Source organism: Natator depressus, chromosome 2, assembly GCF_965152275.1.
Source record: "Natator depressus isolate rNatDep1 chromosome 2, rNatDep2.hap1, whole genome shotgun sequence".
Classification (NCBI taxonomy): domain Eukaryota; kingdom Metazoa; phylum Chordata; order Testudines; family Cheloniidae; genus Natator; species Natator depressus.
The window spans coordinates 72,891,639-72,912,430 of record NC_134235.1 but is presented as its reverse complement, the minus strand read 5'-3'; the positions used below and the strand labels follow the sequence as shown (position 1 = coordinate 72,912,430).

The window sequence follows — 20,792 nt, the reverse complement described above, 5'->3', positions numbered from 1 at the left end:
CACAATGAGCAGAACGTGGACACAGAGAATCGTGCCCTTTAGTTGCATTTTTAAAATGCATGTACTCTGGTGAAGGGTATTGTAAAAATTGCTGGTTTATTGTACCAGTCTGTCTGCCCAAGTCTGTTGATCTTCAATATCTGCTGCAAGGACCATCTCTTCCTTAGGAGCCTAAGGAAGAGATGGTCCTTGCTGCATATATTGAAAATCAACAGACTTGGGCTGTATTAGACTAACAAAGAAGCATATTCTAAAGCTGAGAGCCACTCATCTTGTCTGCTAGCTCTCCCTCCTAGTTAAACCAGGGGCTGTCAGCTGAAATGGTTCAGCTGATCTCCGCTGCAGAGATACTGTGCAGGAGGAGACCAGCAATTTAAATGTGCTCAAATGGTAGGAAATACTTTCTGGAAGGCAGAGGATGAACTGGGTGGATCTCTCAGGCTACTAGTAATGTTTCTTTGATCCACAGAGTCCTGTTCCTTAAGCCTTACTCACAGTTCCAGAGAATTAGTTCAAATATAAATTCAGACTTTAACCAGGACATTGTATTTCTTCCCATTCTTCTGTCCAAAACCTAGGAACAACATGGACCTCAAACAGCAGTCCACTGGTACAATTAATTGAAGCTGGGAAATTGTTCCTGAACTTAGAGTATCACTTAGCAAAGTAGCAAATGGCTGCAAATCTAAGAGCTCCAAGAAAAGCCATTCAAGGATGATTTTCCTCCATTTGGCCCCAGCACAGGTGGTTAATCTTTCAATTGTTTCTGCATCACAACAGGATAATGTACTCTAGTAAACAGATTAAGGGAGATGTATGCAGTGGCTTCAGAAATCTGAACAAAAATTACATTTTCTGTCTATCCATGATGTCCTATCCATGCTTCTAATACCTGCTAAACCTGAGTTTTCTGTATAAATTACAATTCCTAATAGAAATGAAATGCTCTAGTCAATGTATTTTAAAGTGAATATTGTACCACATAAGAAATGTTTCCCATCATATCTGTTTAATGGTGCTACTGGTCTTGAGTAAAATGTCAATCCAAGATATAAAAACTTGTGCTATAGTAAAAGTTGGTAGTACAAGGTAATGAGTCACATCAGTCCCTGTTCTTCCAGATTCTGAAGTTTTAGTTGAATACCAGCTGTTTGTCTGACTTGTAGGTGCTGTCCATCTAAGGAATGTTTAAACCATGGTCCTTTCTAACACGACTGGCCTGGTGAAAAACTAAAAATCCCTCTGACATGATTTAGAAAGAATAGGGCATAACTCTAATGCCTGGAACAATATTCTTTGTCTCGTTAAAACAGGTTGTCAAGCCCAAAACTCTGTGTGACATTGGTAATTAGTCCTGGCCCTTTAAAATCCTTCCTGCTGTAGAGGGTGAAAAATTGAGTTCCTGTTATATGTAACTACTTGCAGGTCAAGAAGTATTTTTAAAGCGCTATGTAGTTAAAAATAACTGTCAATGTTTTGGTTTTGTTTTCAGTTTTTCAAAGATGTTTTAAAGATTTGTTGCATGAAAGTAGCCAATGTTTCCAACTTTTCTCTGTAGTGAGAGCATCATCTTCTATGTCTATGCGTTTTCCTCTTTATCTTTATTTGCCACTTATTAAATACACTTTTCTTACCAAAATTTTGGACAGCAAAGAAGTAGATGAACTTTACTGTCATGAGTGACTAAAATTATTACAGCAACGTCACTAGGTTAATTTCCTATCTTTGTCAAACAGCATATAATTTTAAATCCTAAATTATCTGAAGTGGCTAGAAATACAGAAAAATGAGCTGATATAACGATGCATGAAATCGCCCTTCAGTGATTGTGTCACAGCTGTAGCAGGAAGTGGAACATTTTGCAACATTGGCCTTTTTCATTGAGAATATTAAGACAGCTGAAAATTATAAGTGACAGTCATTCCACATGCTTATATTAATTAATTGCTTTGCTAATTTTGTGCTGCAGTAGCTCAGTTCTGTCTTGACAGTGGTCTCTTCACATTACCATTTAGTGCTGCAGCATTCCAATCTATTTCAGTACTGTAATGCTGCATAATATATTTCCGGCAGGTATGTTCTCTGGGAGCTGCGTGCATTATACTTAGTGTCAAAAATTACTAGTGATTTTGGGTGCCCAACTTGAGACACTTTGAAGGGTTATTTTCACCTGATTTTTTTTTTTCTGAGGATGGATGCTCTGCACGTTCTGAAATGCAGGACCCCAATGGTGTCTCACGTTGGACACCCAGAAATGGAGACACCCAAATAAGTAGCTACTTTAGAAAATCTTGGCCATTATGGCTACTGTTAAATTTATGAAGTGTGAAATCGTGGCCCATCTGATGTTAATGGGAGTTGTGCTATTGATTTATGTGGAGCCAGGATTTCATTGAAAAGTCATATAACTAGACTAACTGATTCTTTCACTCACTCACACCCCTCTCCCTCTTCCTTGTTGGTTATAAATGTACTGTATTAAAGTAAGAGCTAATTAAATTCATGATCTTTATGAAAGATATTATGCCAGTGGCAGAGAAACATTAATAAATGAAGCACAAGTATTGTGCTTGTATACATCAGCCAATATTTTTCATTCCAAAGAGATTTCATTTGACGCTACTGCAAATAAAACCTCCTTCACATTGATTTTTTCAGTTCATCTTCAAAAGGTTTCGTTTCCCAGTCTACAAGTAGAAAATGCAGACATTTTCATTGATACTTTCAAATTCTGTGTGTGACACTTAAATGGTACGCAAGTTGCATATGTAAAATATATATTGTTAAAGCAGCTCAGAACAATGCATCAAGCATAACAATGAGAGGGAAAATATATACTCTCAGCTAAGCAAATAAGCTATGGTTACATTGAGAACAAATGTCTCTCCAATTTAAAATGGAAGCAGGTGTTGCACAATTACACACCCCTTTTCTGCAAGCTTCTCCATGCAGGCAGAAGTCTAAGGGTATAGGGAAGTCTGCAGGATCAGGACCTATTCTGTTTCCGATATTTATAATGTGGGGTAGCCTGCTGAACTGGAAACAAAGGAAAGCTGAACACTACATTATACAGAGGGTGACTTTGAAAACGAAACTGTACCATGGTGCCAAGTTTTCTACAATAAGGTTTCTGTACACAAGGAATGTAATTGTGTCAAAGTAACTGTTCCCTATTTAAGATCATACTATAGATTACTGTGGTCTACATTCTGCAAATGCACGTGGACTTAACTGACATCAGTGAAGTTATCCCATGAATAAGTGGCCCAGATCCTACAAACAAAATTATCTATAGTGAGCGACCTTAAAAAGTGAATATATTTACCTGCAACACAAGTTCATTTTTTGGAGTAGAAAGAAAATGCTCCAGTTCACTGTGCAGAAAGTTAGTGCCATGACCAGGGAAATTTTTCCATCTCAAGGACATGCTCTGAAGGCTGAATGTTCAGCTTTCCTTTGTTTCTAAATCTACGGATACTCTAATTATAAATATCTGGATCAGACCATTGTCCCCATCCTGCAAAAACTGATGCATGTGCTTAAATTTGCCAATGTGAATAGTCCCACTCAAGTTAGTGGGATTATTGGCATGTGGAAAACTACGTGTGTGTCTTTGCAGAAGGGGAGTTATCACCTCTGCTAGGAAGGTCTTACAGATGGTGGCAGGTCCTCTCTCGAATCCTAGGACATTTAGATAAGTGCTGACATTACTATTTTTAGTGGTTGCCACTGGAAGGCTTTAAAAAGTACTTCAAAGATTTGTTTTATGTGCATTCATTTCAGGTGTTCCTCTAGTTTGAAACCAGTGTTTGCAGTACTGGGGAAACAAATACAAAACAAAAGATTCTTTGTGTCCCAGCATATAACCCAATGTACGCACATGTGATCTCTCTGTTCAGAATGTGTAAGGAAAAGAGCAGGAGAAAGGTGGGTGGAGGAAAGAGTCGGCTACCTTTCTAGCCGTTAGAAGCACTTGTGCGTGCAGAATCAGTGCCGCGCGTGCATGTGTGGAATAGCATTTATTCTTTTAGTAAAGGGTTGTGGCTAACTGGACTAAAAGTGACACCCCCTTGTTGAAAGAGACATTTTTATAATGTAAAATATTCCTGTGAGTAGGAAGAAGAAAAAAAATCCCCTGGGCAGCTAGTGTGACAATCCATGCTCTCTGACCTGGCTGAGAAGCACCTAGTTTGCTGTGAGTGTGTTCTGTCCTTACAGACTTCTTTCCAGTGAGCCAACAGAGGACTGTGACTGACAAGAATTCTTTTCTCTGGACATTTGAGAGAGCAGAAATCTTGTACATTTTTAATTCGTTGCAATGTCACAAAAACTAAGCTGGCAAGAGAAGGACTCACATGATGTGATCGAATGCATTTACGATCCTGGCAAATGAATTACCCAGGTCTGATGGTGTTTTGCCTCACTTTGATGCTAGGATTTTAAAGGTGAACTGAAGGGTCTTTGACTCAGGAAGCACTGGTTTTGGTGGTCCAGTATTGTTCCTCAACTGTGTATGTCATTTCATACTTAATGTAAAATAGTTCAGGGAACTGAGTTACCTGCACTGTTTAAATGTTTAGTTAATGTAATTAACTCTTGCTAGGAAGTGCAGAAACCAGAACTTTGCACTTGCCAGAGGTAAACCAGGCCCTGATTTTCCAACTATTTTGTTTGACACGCTATTGATTTGTAATTTTTGTGTCTGCACATTAGTGTGACCTTTTCAATCCTACATTTTTACAAAAAAGCTTTCTAGTTCCTCTCCAAAATGGTAGGACCTCTTAGTTTTGTATTTCTAATAGCTGGTGGTTATACATCTTGAAAGGATCATTCAGAAAACAGGAAATTTTTGGCATGTGTTTCTGCTTCTCAATCTTGACCTTGATCACTTTTTTTTTTCGTAGCCAGCATCAGTTTCAAAAAGTACATTGGGGTAATCTTGAATTTAAGACCTAAGCTGCAAATAAATGTTTAAGGGAGATCTCTTCCCCCCCCCCCCCCATTATCTTGACAGTGTTCCCTTATTAATGTCAGAGGTTTTATATAGCCCTGGGAGAGCAATAACTTCCATTTAAAACCTTCCCAGGCAGATTGATTCCATGAGGAATGACCTGCTTGAAAGCGTTCCATGTTGCTGCTACTGTGGAATATGATCTACCCCACCCTTGTCTCGTGTGACTCCTTCGCTGCCTCTGAAATTGAGAGGGAACGTTCATGTAACACTCTTGTTGCTGATAGGTGGCTTTGGACCCTGGAAAAAACTGTCATGAAAAACCAATCCTTGCTCTGCCTGATTGAAATCAAGGACTTAAATGCTGGTCTCCCATGCCCAAGATCAGTGCCCTACCCACCAGGCTATTCTGGGGTGAGTTTCTCTCCTCTCAGAGCTGTTCAACTTTATATAAATAAGTAAGTAGGGACTTAAACCCTCATCTCCCACATCTCAGGTAAGTGCCATACCCACTGGGCAATAGATTCAGTTTCTTGCTGCCCCCATTCTGGAGGAGATTGCTCCAGAAGTTTTGCTGTGAGGGATGAGCCCTATTGATGTGTAATGTAAACACCTTGCAAAGAGTGTAGTGCTCATAAGACCACTCCTAAAAACTATCTCTGACAGAATTCCCCATAATAGCAGATGAAAAGTGTCTAATGGGACAGACTCTTGTCATACAGTTTCTCCCTCCCTGCAATCTGCCTAGGCCTCCTACAAGCCTGCCCTTGTGCCTTGTCTCCCCATCAGTGTCTTCCAATCTGTTTACCATAGCTGCAAAGTGAAAGTTAGACAACTCTGGTCTCTTGCACCTTGAAGTTTGCAGTGCACATTCAGCACAAAGGAGGTGATCAGAGCCCAGTGTCCAAGAGTCCGGCTGTGTGTTCTGCTCTGTTCCTTTATGACTCTACACTGTGGGCTGCAAAGTGAAACAGATGAAAGAACTGTCTTACTTACATTTAGCTGGTCTACAGCAGGATAGCACCACTTGGTGAAATGGTATGAGGGAAGACTATAAGGGGAAAATCAAGAGAGGTGACATGGGAGGCATCAGGGGAGAGGAATTCGAGAAAGGCAACAGAAGAAACTATGGGAGAACTGGATGGGACTGGTGCTCTGGTCAACGTACCTCTCTCATATTTTTCTCTGCCCACTTCATCACCGAGAAGATACACAGTTGTTAAGTAGCTATTCCCATTAGGACTGCTGCTGAGTCCAGGCTTTCTTACAATGACAAGGAAAAATGCTTGGGGGCGTTCCTTCAAAGAAGGGCAACTCCAGCAAGTCTTCCCAGAAGTGGCATGGCGTTTTTGTACAGGACACGCATCTTACTCAGTGGTAGGACCAGATATCCTCCATCTGTCAGCAAGGCTCAAACTGGGTCAGGTTGTGCCAGGTCACTGACCCAACATTTTTCTAAGGCCGAGTTCTTCTCCACCATCTCAGTTTTCTTTTACGTCTAAGTTTTGGAGAAAACCTTCAGAATGTGATCTGAGCATAAACAATCCACTGTCTGCCTGTGTTTGCAGAGAGCCTGAACTGCTATGGCAGTATCACAGTTAGTTACTGGGCTGAGTGCACTTCTGACCCCACCTGGTCTCAGAGTGCTCCCTGTCAGGCTTCGGACCTTCAGCAGTCACTTCTCTCTGGGTAGAATCGTGATTCTCATGCTCTTGGACTGGGTTTGGGGTTACAGTCACCTGGTACTAACTGTGATTAACTCAGCAGGTCTGGCTTAGGATCAGTACCTGCAGTTCTGTTCCCTCTGGGAACTAGGATCAGTGATATTTTAAAGCCTTCTTAAAGCAAAATATTCTTCACATAAAAACAAAGCATTTCAGAGGAAAAGCGCTTAACGCAGTAAACGCTCTAGCTTCATGTTTAGCTTCCTTCAACCCTAACGTTCCCTGGAAGTTTGGGAAGGGCCCAACTGCTTCAGACATCCCACAGGGCCTGTCTGTGTCTCTATCAGTCTGTTCTCCCCCGGAATAGCTCACTGACAGCTCCTCCTTCCCTCTCGCTTCCAGAGAGTTTTTAATTGTTCGGTAACCCTTTGATGTCTAGACACCCAGCCTTGACAAAACAACGTGTAACTTTGGGCTGGTGCCTGGAAGTAGCATCTTCACTACTAATAGCTCGACCATCGTCTTGTAATTATCCTTTCTCCCCCACACAGACTCGGGCAGATACCATGTTTTTAGAGTTACGCTGTCAGGATTTTTGCAACCTTGAAAACTTAAATAAATAAATCCACAATGAATGCTGAGATTTTGATGTCATGTGAGTCTGGTTGCTAAGTCCAAGGTACATGCCTGGGTGAATCCCAACTCCTTAAGCGGGGAACCAAACCTGAGGAGCCCAGCTGAGAACGTGGTCCTACTTCGAACACAAACCACTGTCAATGGCATCCCATTTTATCCCCAAATGGGTTCAGCTTAGTTGGTGGGTGGCGCTTGAAAAGTGTCACACTCCTCACTCAAGCTGTGTATGACAGCATGCAGTCTGGCTAATTTGAAAGTGACTTGGAGAGTCCTTGGAGAGCAAAGTGTTGTGCAAAACTGTGACTGATTTCCCTCCTGGTTTTAAATCTTAGTGCAACAGGTCTTCAAGGACAATGCAGAAAATGAGGATTGAGTTCTCTTTGTGTTGCGCTAATGAAGGAGGCAAGCAGTCCTCTTCCAGATCCTTTTCACCAAATCTCCAAAGCATGATTGTAATATTTGGTAAAAGCCTTTGAGTCTAATCAACTGCTGATGTTATGGCAGGGGTCTTGGAAAGGACATAAATTCCTGGATTAGAATTTGCATTTCCAGAACTGATTTTGTGGAAGGGGTTTGAAAGACTCCTACTACTGAAAATAAAATCAGCAAAGAGTACAAAGTACATTAAAAACATGATAGACTAGAAATTTAATACCTTTTTGAAGTGCTCTACTGTGGCATTTAGTGCAGTTGCACCTGTTGGCACCAAAGATGATTGTGCTTCAAGCACATCTTATGAGAGCCATTCTGCATGCAGGCTGTTTGCTTTTCTAGCGGAAGTAGGAACAAGCAGTGCATACACTCCTAAGATTACAGGGACTGATACCTGGCCATAAGCAGCTGTGCAAAGGTTTGAATGCATCCCTCAGCCCATACAAGGGCAAAACACAACATAGTAGAAACAGTGCATGTGGCCTCCAACATCAGTGCACGATGGGATGCCACTTTAACTGTTTTTATTGGGTCAGATCCATGATCCTTATTCACTTATGTCGAGCAGTGCCTTGCTCTGTGAATATTCCCACTGAAGTCTCATGGAGCAAGGTAGTACTCAGCACCACTCAAGGTATCAGCATCTGACTGTTAATTTGTCCCAGTACTGAAGGAGATTCAGCATGGTATGTTTATTATCTTTCATTGCTTTGTCTGCATTTACATAAAAAATGTAGTTTTTTTGTATTGAAGTACATTACGTGTACATGCATGTCTTATGTGCATTGTATCTATATTTTGATCCTTTTTGGAACAGGATGTTGATGCTACAAATGTGACTTTTCCACAAAAATTAGGAAGCACATTTTGTGCATCCTAGAACAATACTGGCATATGTGTGTCTGTGCTCTTGTTTTACCCTGATCTGCCCCTACAACAATGTTCCTAACCACAATCTTATGTGCATTACATGAAGAACAGCAGCTCTTTGGGGTTTCTAAAGAGCATCAGACATCTTTTCAAAAATAACTGCCGCTTTACAGCTGCTTTTCTCATGGGCTTTCCCACTCCTCCTCCTCCCCATCCCCTCCCCACCATCTGAAAGGTAAATCCAGGACACGGATATTTATCCAGCTACATTTCTGCAAGCAAGGATGAAGGCATGAGAACATATTTCTACAAGATGAAATGTTTATGCTCTGTAGTAGAGATTTTTACAGCCTAAAAGCTGTTTTACTGAAAATGTTCCCAGCACATTTTGTATTTACTATAGTAATTGTAGTTATTTAGCACAACCTGAGGTGTGCTGGTAGCAGTGTGTGTGTTTTCGAGGAGTTGGAGCAGTGAATCAGTACGGAGCAGTGCTTTTTATTTTATTTTATTTTATTTTTTGTCCATTTACTAGCAAACCAGGCATTAGCTTTGCATGTAATATTTCAGACAGTTTTGCATTCTGGCTTTTGGTAAAAGTCCATTTTCTGCCTTATTATAACATTTCTTCCCCTGTATGCTTTTGTAAAAATATTGCATAATAACATGTCCGATTTTAATTAGGTTAAAAGTAATTCAGTATATTAAGCTTTTTTTTTATTTGGGAGCATAAACTACCCAGTGGGGCGCATTTAACTTCTGTGTGCCGCCATCCTGTACCTGCTGAAATAAGGTGTGTTTTGCTCTTGGATTATTCATTATTTCAGTTTTTCACTGCCGGATGACTGACACACTATGTTGTAGTGATGACATAGGAAGCCAAATGTATCATGCATTAAATCCATAATTTTTGCTAATATTCTTGCCTCCACTAAATTTTCAGCTATTCATTAATCACGAAAAACTAATCAACCAGACTGATATATAGCAAGATGAATGGTAATCCAATGGCTAATTCAGATACCAGAGGGCCTGGATTTGCTGTGAGGCAAAGACTGAATAGATTTGCATCCAGAATGTCTAGCAGGGTGGCCACAACCTGAGATTGCCGCGTGGTCAGGAGTTTGCGTCACAGGCATCCTACCCCTCTTGCAGCCCCCTTCAGCGCTCCACGCAGTCTCTGTGGTGGGTCACAGCATCCCTATCTGGGGCGGGTTTAGTATCAAATAAAGTTCACACAGTCCTCACTCCGCATCCTTAATCACAAAATAATCCAAACAATCCCCAGCATGAAGTCCAGAATCATAATTCAACAGTTCATACTTAGCTCTGTCTCTTCTGCCATACTCAGAGTTCGTCCTCTGACGGTCTGGACCATCCAAAGCTGCCAGTCCCAGCTCTTCCTGGCTGGAGTTCAGCCCTCTGGCCCTGCCTTACATCTCCTTCCATGTCTCCTCTGTTCTAAGGAGAAGGCAATCTGTGTATTGCACTCCTCCCAGAGAGCTCCTTCCAATTGGCTGGAAGAAAGGGAAGCTCTGCCCCCCACACATTATAGGACTCCTGAACCCAGGCCTTTAAAGGAACAGTGTCTTTGGGTTTGTGCACCCCTCATCCAACTCCTAATTCCCCAGGACCACTTCCTCTCTTCTGCTACCAGGCCATTTTCTGGCCTTTGTTCATTCCAACACCTGGAACAAGGTCTTCTGGCCCCCTTTATTCTTAAAGGGCCCATACACCCCATTACGGACAGCTTTGTAACAGAAGAGCTTACATTAACTTTCTGTATTAGGATATGCCAGGAACGTAAGCCTTATTTGATGGACATTAAGAAGAGTTTACTTCTCCAGTTCTCTTGTGCTGGGAGAACATAAGCTGAAGGTCCCTGAATCACAGCCACTTGTGTTCTTCAGCAAATATTGAAATAATTTAGAGGGCATGGGGCAGAAAAAAAATTTCTTCTGTTTCATCTCTTGCTTTTCCAAGAAAACGCTGCACCCCAAAAACTTCTATATACGATAGAACTCTATTCCTTACTATTAAATATGTCCTGGCATGTAATTATGGGCTCATACATGCCGTAATGATTTCTTAGTTAACTCTATATTCAGGGCCAGTGACGCAATGGATAACGCGTCTGACTACGGATCAGAAGATTGTAGGTTCGACTGCTGCCTGGCTCAGTGTTCTTTTGGGGGGAGGGATAGCTCAGTGGTTTGAGCATTGGCCTGCTAAATCCAGGGTTGTGAGTTCAATCCTTGAGGGGGCCATTTAGGGAACTGGGGCAAAAATTGGGGATTGGTCCTGCTTTGAGCAGGGGGTTGGACTAGATGACCTCCTGAGGTCCCTTCCAACCCTGATATTCTATGATTCTAGCTACTTGTCTCTCTATTACGTGGCACTTCAAAAAGCAAAAAGAGTATTTGTATTTGTGCCCCAAACATGCTGTCCTTTTTGTCATATGTTCATTCTAGCCTCAATTTAGACAGAAACAATAATCTAATCAATATACCCCTGATTCAACAGTCCATCTCTAGTCAGCAAAGTACTTTATATGCATCTGTTTAAATCCCACTGACCAACAGAATTTAAGCACATGCTTACAGTTAGGCATATACCTAAAGCTTTGCTGAATAGGGATAGTTTGCCATATATCTTGTGTAGTTATCACACAGTTTCTTTAGAGGTTGTTTGATTTACAAAGGAGATGAAACTAGTTGTTCTACAGTAAAATAGGCAACAAATCTTTGTATACCGAAAACTAGAACCAGCACTGAAAGTCCTCCCCAACCTAGTTCTGTCGCTGCTAGCTTATTATAAATGAATTTGGGTTTAATTGTACCAGCACAAGGAAAGCTGAGAAATCCTTTTAGCTCTGTAGGAATTTAATTATGTGTGCAATGCTCCTGCCTGCCTTGTGGCACTGCACTGCCAAAGAAGAGCCCCAAGTGAAAGCAGGAGTCAATATGCTTTGTCTCAAGGAAAGAGATTATTAGCTACGTTATGCTTCTCTTCAGGACCCTTTGTCATCTTATCACTTGAGTTTTACTGGCCCTATTGAAATCAAGGGTAGAGCTCCCATTGACTTCACTGGGGACAGGCTTTCATCCTAGTGTTTAAAAACTGGCACAGACAAACAAGCCTGACATATTGCATGTTAATGTTTTGTTTTATTAGGAGATGTGTTTTCAATGTGTCGAGAAGGGAATTGAAAGGTACAAATTTAAGTTATTGTTAGGGGGAGTTACAGGCTACATTTCTCCCCACTATCCCCAAATGAGCAGTAGCTTTGACATTTCAAATTCGAGTGGAGGGGAAATTGGTATTGGCACTTTTGTTGTGAAATTCTTAACAAAACTTGGAGCAAGTACAATAAGTTGTAAGGAAACAGTGTTAGGAATGTGGAGGTAGGAAAGAGCCATTGAGGGTTATCACTAAATCTACAAGCGTTTTTTAAAAGAAAGTTAATCTGTTACACATTATATTTGATGTAGGTCAAGCACTTCTGAAAGGCCCCTCAGAGCTGATTTGTTCAGTCAGTGAAAAGCATTTGAGGTGAGTGTATTTAGAGCACAAACATGAGTAGTGTTCCTCTGTCCAAGTGTGTTTTATTACAATATTTTAGTTCTCTGTAGATTAGCTTTTCACAGGATCTCACCTAATGGATAACTGGTCATGCTACCTCTTAAGATTCAGTAAGCCAGTGATAGGGCAAGGCTGGAAAACCCCTTAATTTATCCAGCAATTTGTGCAGCGCACAATGTTGTCAAATCTCACAAATGTATAATGAATCTAACAATATATGGAGTTTTTCCTTAAAGGTCCTGCTCTTGGAGTAGTGAGAATCTCTCAGCTTATATCAAAAGAGTAAGTTCCTAGTCCTCATGGTTGTGGAGAAAAGCTGTGTCCTGAGTCTACCCTAATGGCCCATAAACCAGAAGGCAAAGAGAAATACTATACCCGTCCCGCACTCCCCTCCCAAAAGTTTAATGTAACTATTTAGGCTCTCATAATTATTTTTGGCCTCATTCATGATTTTTGAATGCTTGATGTGGACATGACGGTGGATGATGGGGTGACTGCAACTGGTGATTTGCTCATGCCCTGAAGCCTGAGAATTGTGGTAGCCTTTAAGTTGCTGGTTTTGTAGTGTCCATTAGTTTTTATATTGGTGTATTTGGACTTTTTTCAAGTGTCTGACCAGGAAACTGTTTCCATTTCTTTTTGGTGTTGTGCTGGTATAAATGAGGATGATTTTTTTTCTCTCTCTCCAGACTTTAAGGGTCAGTTTTTCAAAAAGGCTCAGACTTAGCCCACTGCTGCTCCCATTGAAGTTCATGGCAAAACTTCAATGAGAGAAGAATTATACCAGTGCTGTGTGCTTTTGAAAAGCTTATCCTATGTTTAGGCAACTCCCAAAAGGGAAACTAATGAACAGTCCGCGATCATGTTCATTCTTAAAAATGAAGAAAACATTTTACAAAATGTATGAATCAAGACACGGAATTTTTTTTTTTTTAAATTTAGAAGTTGAACAAGACAAGCTGTTGAAGAGGCAGAATTGCTGAGGCACACATTTGATAAGAGCTTAGTAACTGCTTTTTTTTTCTCCTGCACTGTAAGTAGCTCATCTATAGGAAGTACAAACAAGTACTGTAAGTGCAATGCAATTACACCTAGCCTCAGGAAAGAGCACTGAACAATTTTATTATATTGCCAAAGATTAGTGCTGGAATGTAAAGCTGAGAGAGACCGATTAGAGGCCTAATTCATTAAAAGAAATGGAACAAGTCCTTCATAAGGCACCAATAAATCCATTAAGGGGGGAAAGGGTCTGAAATGGCCCTTCTGGATTCTAGTTATTAACTTCAAGGATTGCTGAAGTTGGGGACTTTGCAAATATGGTTTTACCCAGCACTTAACCTTGCTCTCAATCTCCTACTCACCAGACCAAATTCATCTCTGAAGTAAGCACAGATACGACTCCACTGCAGTCAGCAGAGTGGCACCCACTTTCACCAGCGTTAAATTTGACCCACAGTATCTATTTATGGGAGTGAGAGGGAAGGAGAGGGGAAGAGGAATTAATGTGAAATTACGAGGAGTCCTTGTGGCACCTTAGAGACTAACACATTTATTTGGGCATAAGCTTTTGTGGGCTAGAACCCTCTTTATCAGATGCATGGAGTGGAAAATACAGGAGTAGGTATAAATACATGAAAGGATGTGAGCTGCCTTACCAAGTGTGAGGTCAGTCTAACGAGACAAATCAATTAACAGCAGGATACCAAGGGAGGAAAAACCTGAGTGGCCCATTTCAGACAGTTGACAAGAAGCAACAGTAGGGGGAAATTAGTATTGGGGAAATTAGGTTTAGGTTTTGTAATGACCCAACCACTCCCAGTCTTTATTCAGGCCTAATCTGATGGTGTCTAGTTTGCAAATTAATTCCAGTTCTGCAGTTTCACGTTGGAGTCTGTTTTTGAAGTGGGTTTTTTTTTAAGAATTGCCACTTTTAGGTCTGAGTGACCAGAGAGACTGAAGTCTCTAAGGTGCCACAAGGACTCCTTGTTGTTTTTGCTGATACAATTTCACATTACAGGTTTCAGAGTGGTAGCCATGTTAGTCTGTATCTCTTACATTACCATAGACCATGTGTAGGTATTGGCTGCAGCTTTCAAGATCTATTTAAAATAACTATAGGCTAGTTATTGGAGGATAGCTTCCTTCAATATTTCTGGTATTACTAAGCATTAGAAAGAAATAATGGTTTACAGTTTGTAGAGGATGATTTAAACCAGAGTTTAACAGCAGTTGATGGGTGCATGTGTAAGGGTTTAATCAATTTACAAAGAAGAAATTGTAAATAATGGGTTTAAAGACCGAAAGTCCTGTACTGAAAACAGAATATTATTGCTTAGCCAAAGCTGGTTTAAAAAAATTGACTAGCTTTGTAGAAAACTGCATTTCTCATTTTGTCTAGTATACAGCAGGAAAGTAACATCATTCAACCCTTCCTAAGGCCTTGATTCAACAAGGTGCCCAGGAACATGTAACTTTCATCCCCTTCCAACAAGGTATTGCTCAAGAAGCCATCTGAAACAAGGACAAGAAAACTGCTTCTTTAAGAGGTGCTAACACCTTGTCCTCCTAAAGGAAGGTGTTGATTACTGATGTGCGGGAAACAATTTTCTTGTCCCATGAAGATTTTAGAGGCTTCAGAAATTTTCCATTCAGCTGTGGGATGAAACCAAGCCATTTAGAAAATGTTCACAAAAAGCCAAAGAGCGAGAGAGTGGCTAGAATCCAAGCAATTAACTGATTGCATAGGCTTGTGATGAGGGTGCTCAACTGGGATGTGGGAATAGCCAGAGCAAGAATGTGAATCTTCATCTCCCATATCCTTGGAGTGTCCTAATCACCAGGCTATTGGCTGTTGTAAGGTGGGTCTCTTTCAATCTCTCCTGTTGGAGCTGTGTCCCACTTTGTATAAATTAATAAAATTAATGTTGTGCCCTCACCTGCATCATACCTATTGCATAGGACTTCATAATTTCTTTATGCCATGATTGATCAAATTCAGTGCATGATTTTACTCACGAGCACTCTTGTTGACTCCCTTTATGCTTATTTATCATAGACCATGCCTCTGAGATAGGCCTTTGTCAAAATGTTAATTGGGTGGTGTCTACCAGACTATAGAATGAGCAATAAATAAATTGGGCATATATGGTGATTTATTTGTTCCTTTCTAGGATTAATGATTCAAAAAAAGACCCATAGCAGTGCTACTTGACATGCAAAAGACCTGCTTCATATAGCATAGTTCAAGATACAGAAATGTACCGGTAGTAAGAAGAATCACTATAGAACAGAGATGATTAAAATCCTCCATTTCTACAATAGCAGTCCAACTCATATGAGATGGACTAGACATATCATATTAGGGTTGCAAGGTGTCTGATTTTTTTACCAGAACGTACGGTTGAAAGGGGAAGCTGGCAGCATCCGGTCAGCTGTTCGGTTGGCCAGTGGGGCTGCCTGCAGTTGCTGAAAGGCTTCCCAGAGCTGGACTGGTGGCAGTGGCCGCTGCTGTGTGGATTCGCATTGCCATCGCGTTGGCTGCAGGGCTGATGGATAGCTGGAGCCTCAGGGCCACCTCTTGCACTGCATCCTTGCCGCGGGGGGGGAAGGGGATGCGGCCGTTGCTGGAGCCCTAATAAGTTGCCCCTTGGCTGTGTGCGAGGGGAAGCTGGTGCCTGCTGCTGGGGCTTCTGAGATGGAAGGAGGGTAAAAGTTGCCCTGGCAGAGGGCAGTGTGGCCAGAGGGATTGTGGGGCAGGATACTACATGCCACAGGGTGTTTGCAGGTGCACTTTTTGGGGGGTAATGTAGGGCTTGTGGCAGGGATTTGTGGCAGGGCTTTTGGGAGCTGGGCATTGCAAGCTGTGCATTGGACAGCAGTCAGTATTGCGGGGTGTTGGGGTGTGATTGTTTTGGGAGGAGAATAAGAAAGGTGTGGGGGAGGTCTGGATATTACAGGGCTTTTGGATGAAAAGTCCTTTGGAGCTTTGGGAGTTGTGTATTCCAGGGTGTTTGTAAGGGGTTAATGAATATTGCAGGGCCCATCTTGTTGTGGGGCAATAAATAGTGCAGGGCTTTGGGGTGCAAATATCATGTGGCTTAAGTGGGGGGAAGTTCAGCTAGCTGTTTTTGGCTGTGACTTCCAGCTCTGCCTTGAACGGGTAGGACCGAGGATTGCATGTGGGGTCTCCAACTCAGGAGGGAGTGGGGCTTGACTGGAGAAAGGCAGGCACTCCTGGGCACTGTTTGGGAATCAATCCTTTCCCCCTGTAGCTGTGGAAAACTGGTTCGGTTTGGGCTCTTGGGGAAAATGCTTTTTAGGGGCAGGGTCCTTTTTGTTCGATTGGCTTGGACATAGGAGGGTGATCGGTGACCAGCCTCCACTACTGCAGGGTGGGAAGAGCAGCAGCGGTAGCTGAAGCCACATGGAGGAGCTGCTCTCTGCTCACCTGCTGATGCCTGACAAAGAGCAGTGGCTGGCTTCTGTACCAGGCTGCAAGAGAGAGGTGTTGCCACCCAGGGCGAGGGGGGGAATCTTGTGCCCCGCCATGCCCTGATTGCTCCAGGCAGGCTCCGCGTCAGCTCCTCCCAGCCTGGCTCTGCAGGCAGCAGTTGAGTCCCAGGAGAGTGGGGAGTGAGGGGAGAGCAAGGGACAGAGGGAGTGGGGGAGAGGAGTGAGCAGTGGGCGGGACCTCAGGAAGAGGCGGGACCCCAGGGCGTGGGGCAAGGTTGTTCAGTTTTCATCAATTATAAAGTTGGCAATCCTAATCATAGGAGGCTTTCATTTATAAATATTGTAACAGACTAACAGCAAGGAGATGGGGAGGGGGAGGAGGGAAGAAGTATGTTTAGTTTTTATTCTTTTCTGCAGCATTTAATATTTTTTCCTGATTTTATAAAAAGAAAAATTTATAAAATAGATAGTGTTCTTGGTGCTGTAGGGAAATAGAGGAAGAGATTGCATTTGAAAGAGTCAGATCAGACTCAGTCAGGACCAAACCATTTATTTATTGTATTTCCTGAAGCTGGACTGTCGTATACAGTGAACATAGAAGGCATCAGCTCAGCATATCAATATAAGTTAAATATTATTTTCAGAGGCTGGAAAACATGAGTTTTGAAACAGATTTTGGGATTCTGAGCAAGAGAATCTGCAATACATTGAAGTTTACTGCCTTGCTCATCAACACCCTTGTTAATTAGCCCATGAAAATAAGTCGTTAGATGCACTATAGGTGTTTGTCTTATCTGCAATAGAAAAGTTCTTTCCTGTTGAGAAGAACCTTAGAACATTAAAAGCTATTTTTCTGTGAACTGTTGTCTACTATAAGCTCAATAGAATCAGTGGAGTAAAATAACATTGCAGCAGCTGTCTGGGCGGATAGTGGGGATTGACCTGAAGATGTCCAGAGCTGAAAGCATGAGTCTCTACAGCTTGTGCTAAAGAGTCAAGCTGAGTGGTTAAGAGCTGAAACAGATTTCCCCCTCTGTGCCCAAACCACAGAAGACTGGGAGACACAGCACAATGACCAGTGGGTTATAGTAACATCTTGATTTCGTCAAGTGTTTGGTGCATACTAGTTTTGTGAATTCATAATATGGAAAGATGATTTTGAAGATGTGGGATATGACTGAATTTCTACCAGTGGGACTTGAAAAATAACTTTTTCTTAGCTCCATGTAACATAAGATACTTTCTTTTGCAAGGATAGGAAGCAAAGTACAAGATGAAGAATAGGAAGCAACTAAGTGAGATTACTGCAACTCGTTAGTTTAGTGACACCTGTGAATTGCATTGCACACAGAGGCAGGCTATGCAATAATTTGCCTGTCATTGTTACCTTACCGCCTCACATCCTGTTTCACCCACCTGTTGTATCCTGTCTTTTAAGACCGTTTGGGGCAAGGACTGTCTTTACAATATATCTATAAAATGTCTAGCACAATGAGGCCCTCGCCTGGTTGAAGGCTTTATGGATTATAGTATGTAAAGGAAATTAATAATAATGAGCCTATTTATAGAAATTAAAGATCTCAAAAGCATGCCTTCTGTATAAAGAACAGCTGTAACAATGTAACATTCCAGGAAAAGAACGGTGGTGTGGTTAAGGTGCTACACGGGTTGGGTCTCAGGAGACCTGGATTCTGCTCCTGGTTCTGCCATAGACCTTTTGTGAACCCAGCAAGTCATATAATCCCTGTGTGCCTCTATTCCCCTAACTATGAGATGGAGTTAATAATACTACTTCAGCTCACAGGAGGATGAATTCATTAATGTACGTTGGCTGCTCAGATACTACCATGAGTGCCAAAGAAACGCCTGTACAGAAAACAAACAAATACGGGCAAAACGACAGGATGATGCGGTGGCATGGAAAAGGAAATAGTTGCTAAACTAAAGGATTTTTCAACCAGGAAAAGATGATTTTAGCATTATGCTGCTGGAAGAAAATGGTACATGTGGTTGGGAAAATACTATTTTTTCCCTTCAACAGAGAAGGCCCTCCCCTGTGGATGGCCACACGTGAGATCGAAAGGGAGTACCTAATCAAACACTGCCCTTTAAACCAGACATTGATAACTAGACCTAGGTAAATACCTTAAGCATTTTTCTGCAAATAAAAAAGCCCCTGACATTTGTGCCCCTTTTGCATTATTTTTTTTTTTTTTTGGGGCAAATGAATTTCCTGGCACTGTAGAAACAGAGCATATTATGCAAGTGTTGAAGAACGTTTGTGGAAAACACATTCTGAATATGTAAATGAGTGGCCTTACTCTGACTTAATAAGCTAATCTAGTTAGGAAATCAATACAGAACCATATGACCCCTGTGCCAAATCAACACTAACCAATCCAGGTCAAATTTTGACTATCAGCTATTTATAATGAATTGTTCACAACTAATTATTTGTCTATGTACTGTTCATAGAGAATATTTGGTGACTAACTTTCAATAAAAATCAACTTAAATTGTAAACGAACAACTCATAAACAATAAAAAGAGGCTAAATTCAGCTAATTTATTCACTATGAACTGTTTGCTCAACTCTGTTGATTACTGAAAGATGTAATCTTTTAATAGGTTTTTAATCAGCGGGCCCTTAGATCTGTGATGACTTCCTACAAGCACTCATGTATACTATTAAAAGTTCAACTAGAAATATCCATGGTAGTGGGGAGCTCCAGAGATAGTTAATGAGATTACATAGCCTTTCATTTTATGGGCACTGGTTTGAATTCAGCTCTGGTTAGTAGAGGCAGAGAGTTTACACCTTCCGATTTCTTCTCCCTTTATATAATTTACCAATAAGATCCCCTTATTTAGGACACACTACATTGAAAGCAAAATCTAGGCCAGGGAGGAGAATGTGAGATCTGTTTTTCTCCCAAACAGTGCTACAGTAGGGCTAGCAAGGGCTGATGTTCAGCTTGTGGATATTTAAATATTTTCTGGTGATTTTGTCTTTTAGAATGATTGAAGATTGCGGGAAAAGAGGAAATACCATGGCAGAAAGAAGGCAGCTGTTTGCCGAAATGCGTAAGTACTGTGTTTTTAGAGATCTAACTGTTTCATTACAAAAGATGAACCAGATGCAACATAACATCAGTGAACCTTACGTAAAGTATCTGTCCCATTCTCATTCTAAAGAATTGTGTTTTTACTGTGAGAGAGATAAATTGCAGGAGGGTGGATTTAATTAACCTGATACTGCAGAATAGATCTTTTCCATCCCTGATTTCTGTGATCTTCTGAACCAGGTTGTTACTTTACCTCTGTTTCAATAATAGCTAATTCATCCAAAGAAGTTTAAAATACTGATGATTACACAAATGTAATCTATGGAGAAAGAAAACAATCATCCCCAAAACACCAGGTTACTAAGGAACAGTTTCAAATCCCAGATATCCCACTTGAATGTATCCTTTTTTCTTTTATGGTCTAAATGTATCTGTTCTATAATAAACCTGTTTGCCGTCCCCAAAATATCATATGAACTAGAGTTGCCCCTATTCCTAACTACTCCTCACTCCTCTTATCTCCCTTGTGAACAAATCCATTGTTTCCTTTGGGAGACTGTTTTTTTCCTTGTATAAAGTTTGGGATCTTCCTGATTTTACTAGATTTTCCTAATTTTTAGGACAAGAATGATCAGGTATATCCCTTAGCTCTATTATGGTCATAATATAATTTATATCCATGAGGTGTAGTACTTTCAAACTAGTAAATGTTGACAGAACAAGGTACTTTGTAGACTCTTAACAGACTTTGAAGGAAAAATATTAAATATGTCTAACAAATGTCTAGCAGATTACCTATATCTATGTATCCATGCCATTTTTCAAGGTTTTGGAGCCTCCAGCTAAAAAGTACACAGAGAACTGAGAGCTGAATATTAAAAGTGTGATTTTTAGAAGTGTTCAGTATTGGCCCAACTCCTGTCCTGGATAGGTTGTCGGGGGTTTTTTTACCATTGACTTCAATGGGAGTAGAGTTAGGACAATGCTGAGTGCTTTTGAGAATCCCTCCTTAAAATTCCTGTTTCATCTTAATTTTAAATTCTGAGGGAAATTCTGGAAACCTACAGCTGCATTGTGTGTCTGTACTGACCATTTGAATACCCATGTTCACTGCTGCAGAGAATATACTTGACACCACCC

At 41.1% G+C, this 20,792-nt stretch overlaps 1 protein-coding gene across 5 annotated transcripts in view; it reads left to right on the top strand.

Annotated features, from left to right (window-relative positions):
* DTNA (dystrobrevin alpha) overlaps positions 1–20,792 on the top strand; it is a 297,368-nt gene that overhangs the window by 143,583 nt on the left and 132,993 nt on the right. For all 5 annotated transcript variants that reach the window (XM_074944419.1, XM_074944416.1, XM_074944418.1 and 2 more), the window contains one exon: positions 19,604–19,671. In XM_074944419.1, the coding sequence (XP_074800520.1) occupies positions 19,604–19,671 (68 nt within the window). The remainder of the gene's footprint in view (positions 1–19,603; positions 19,672–20,792) is intronic.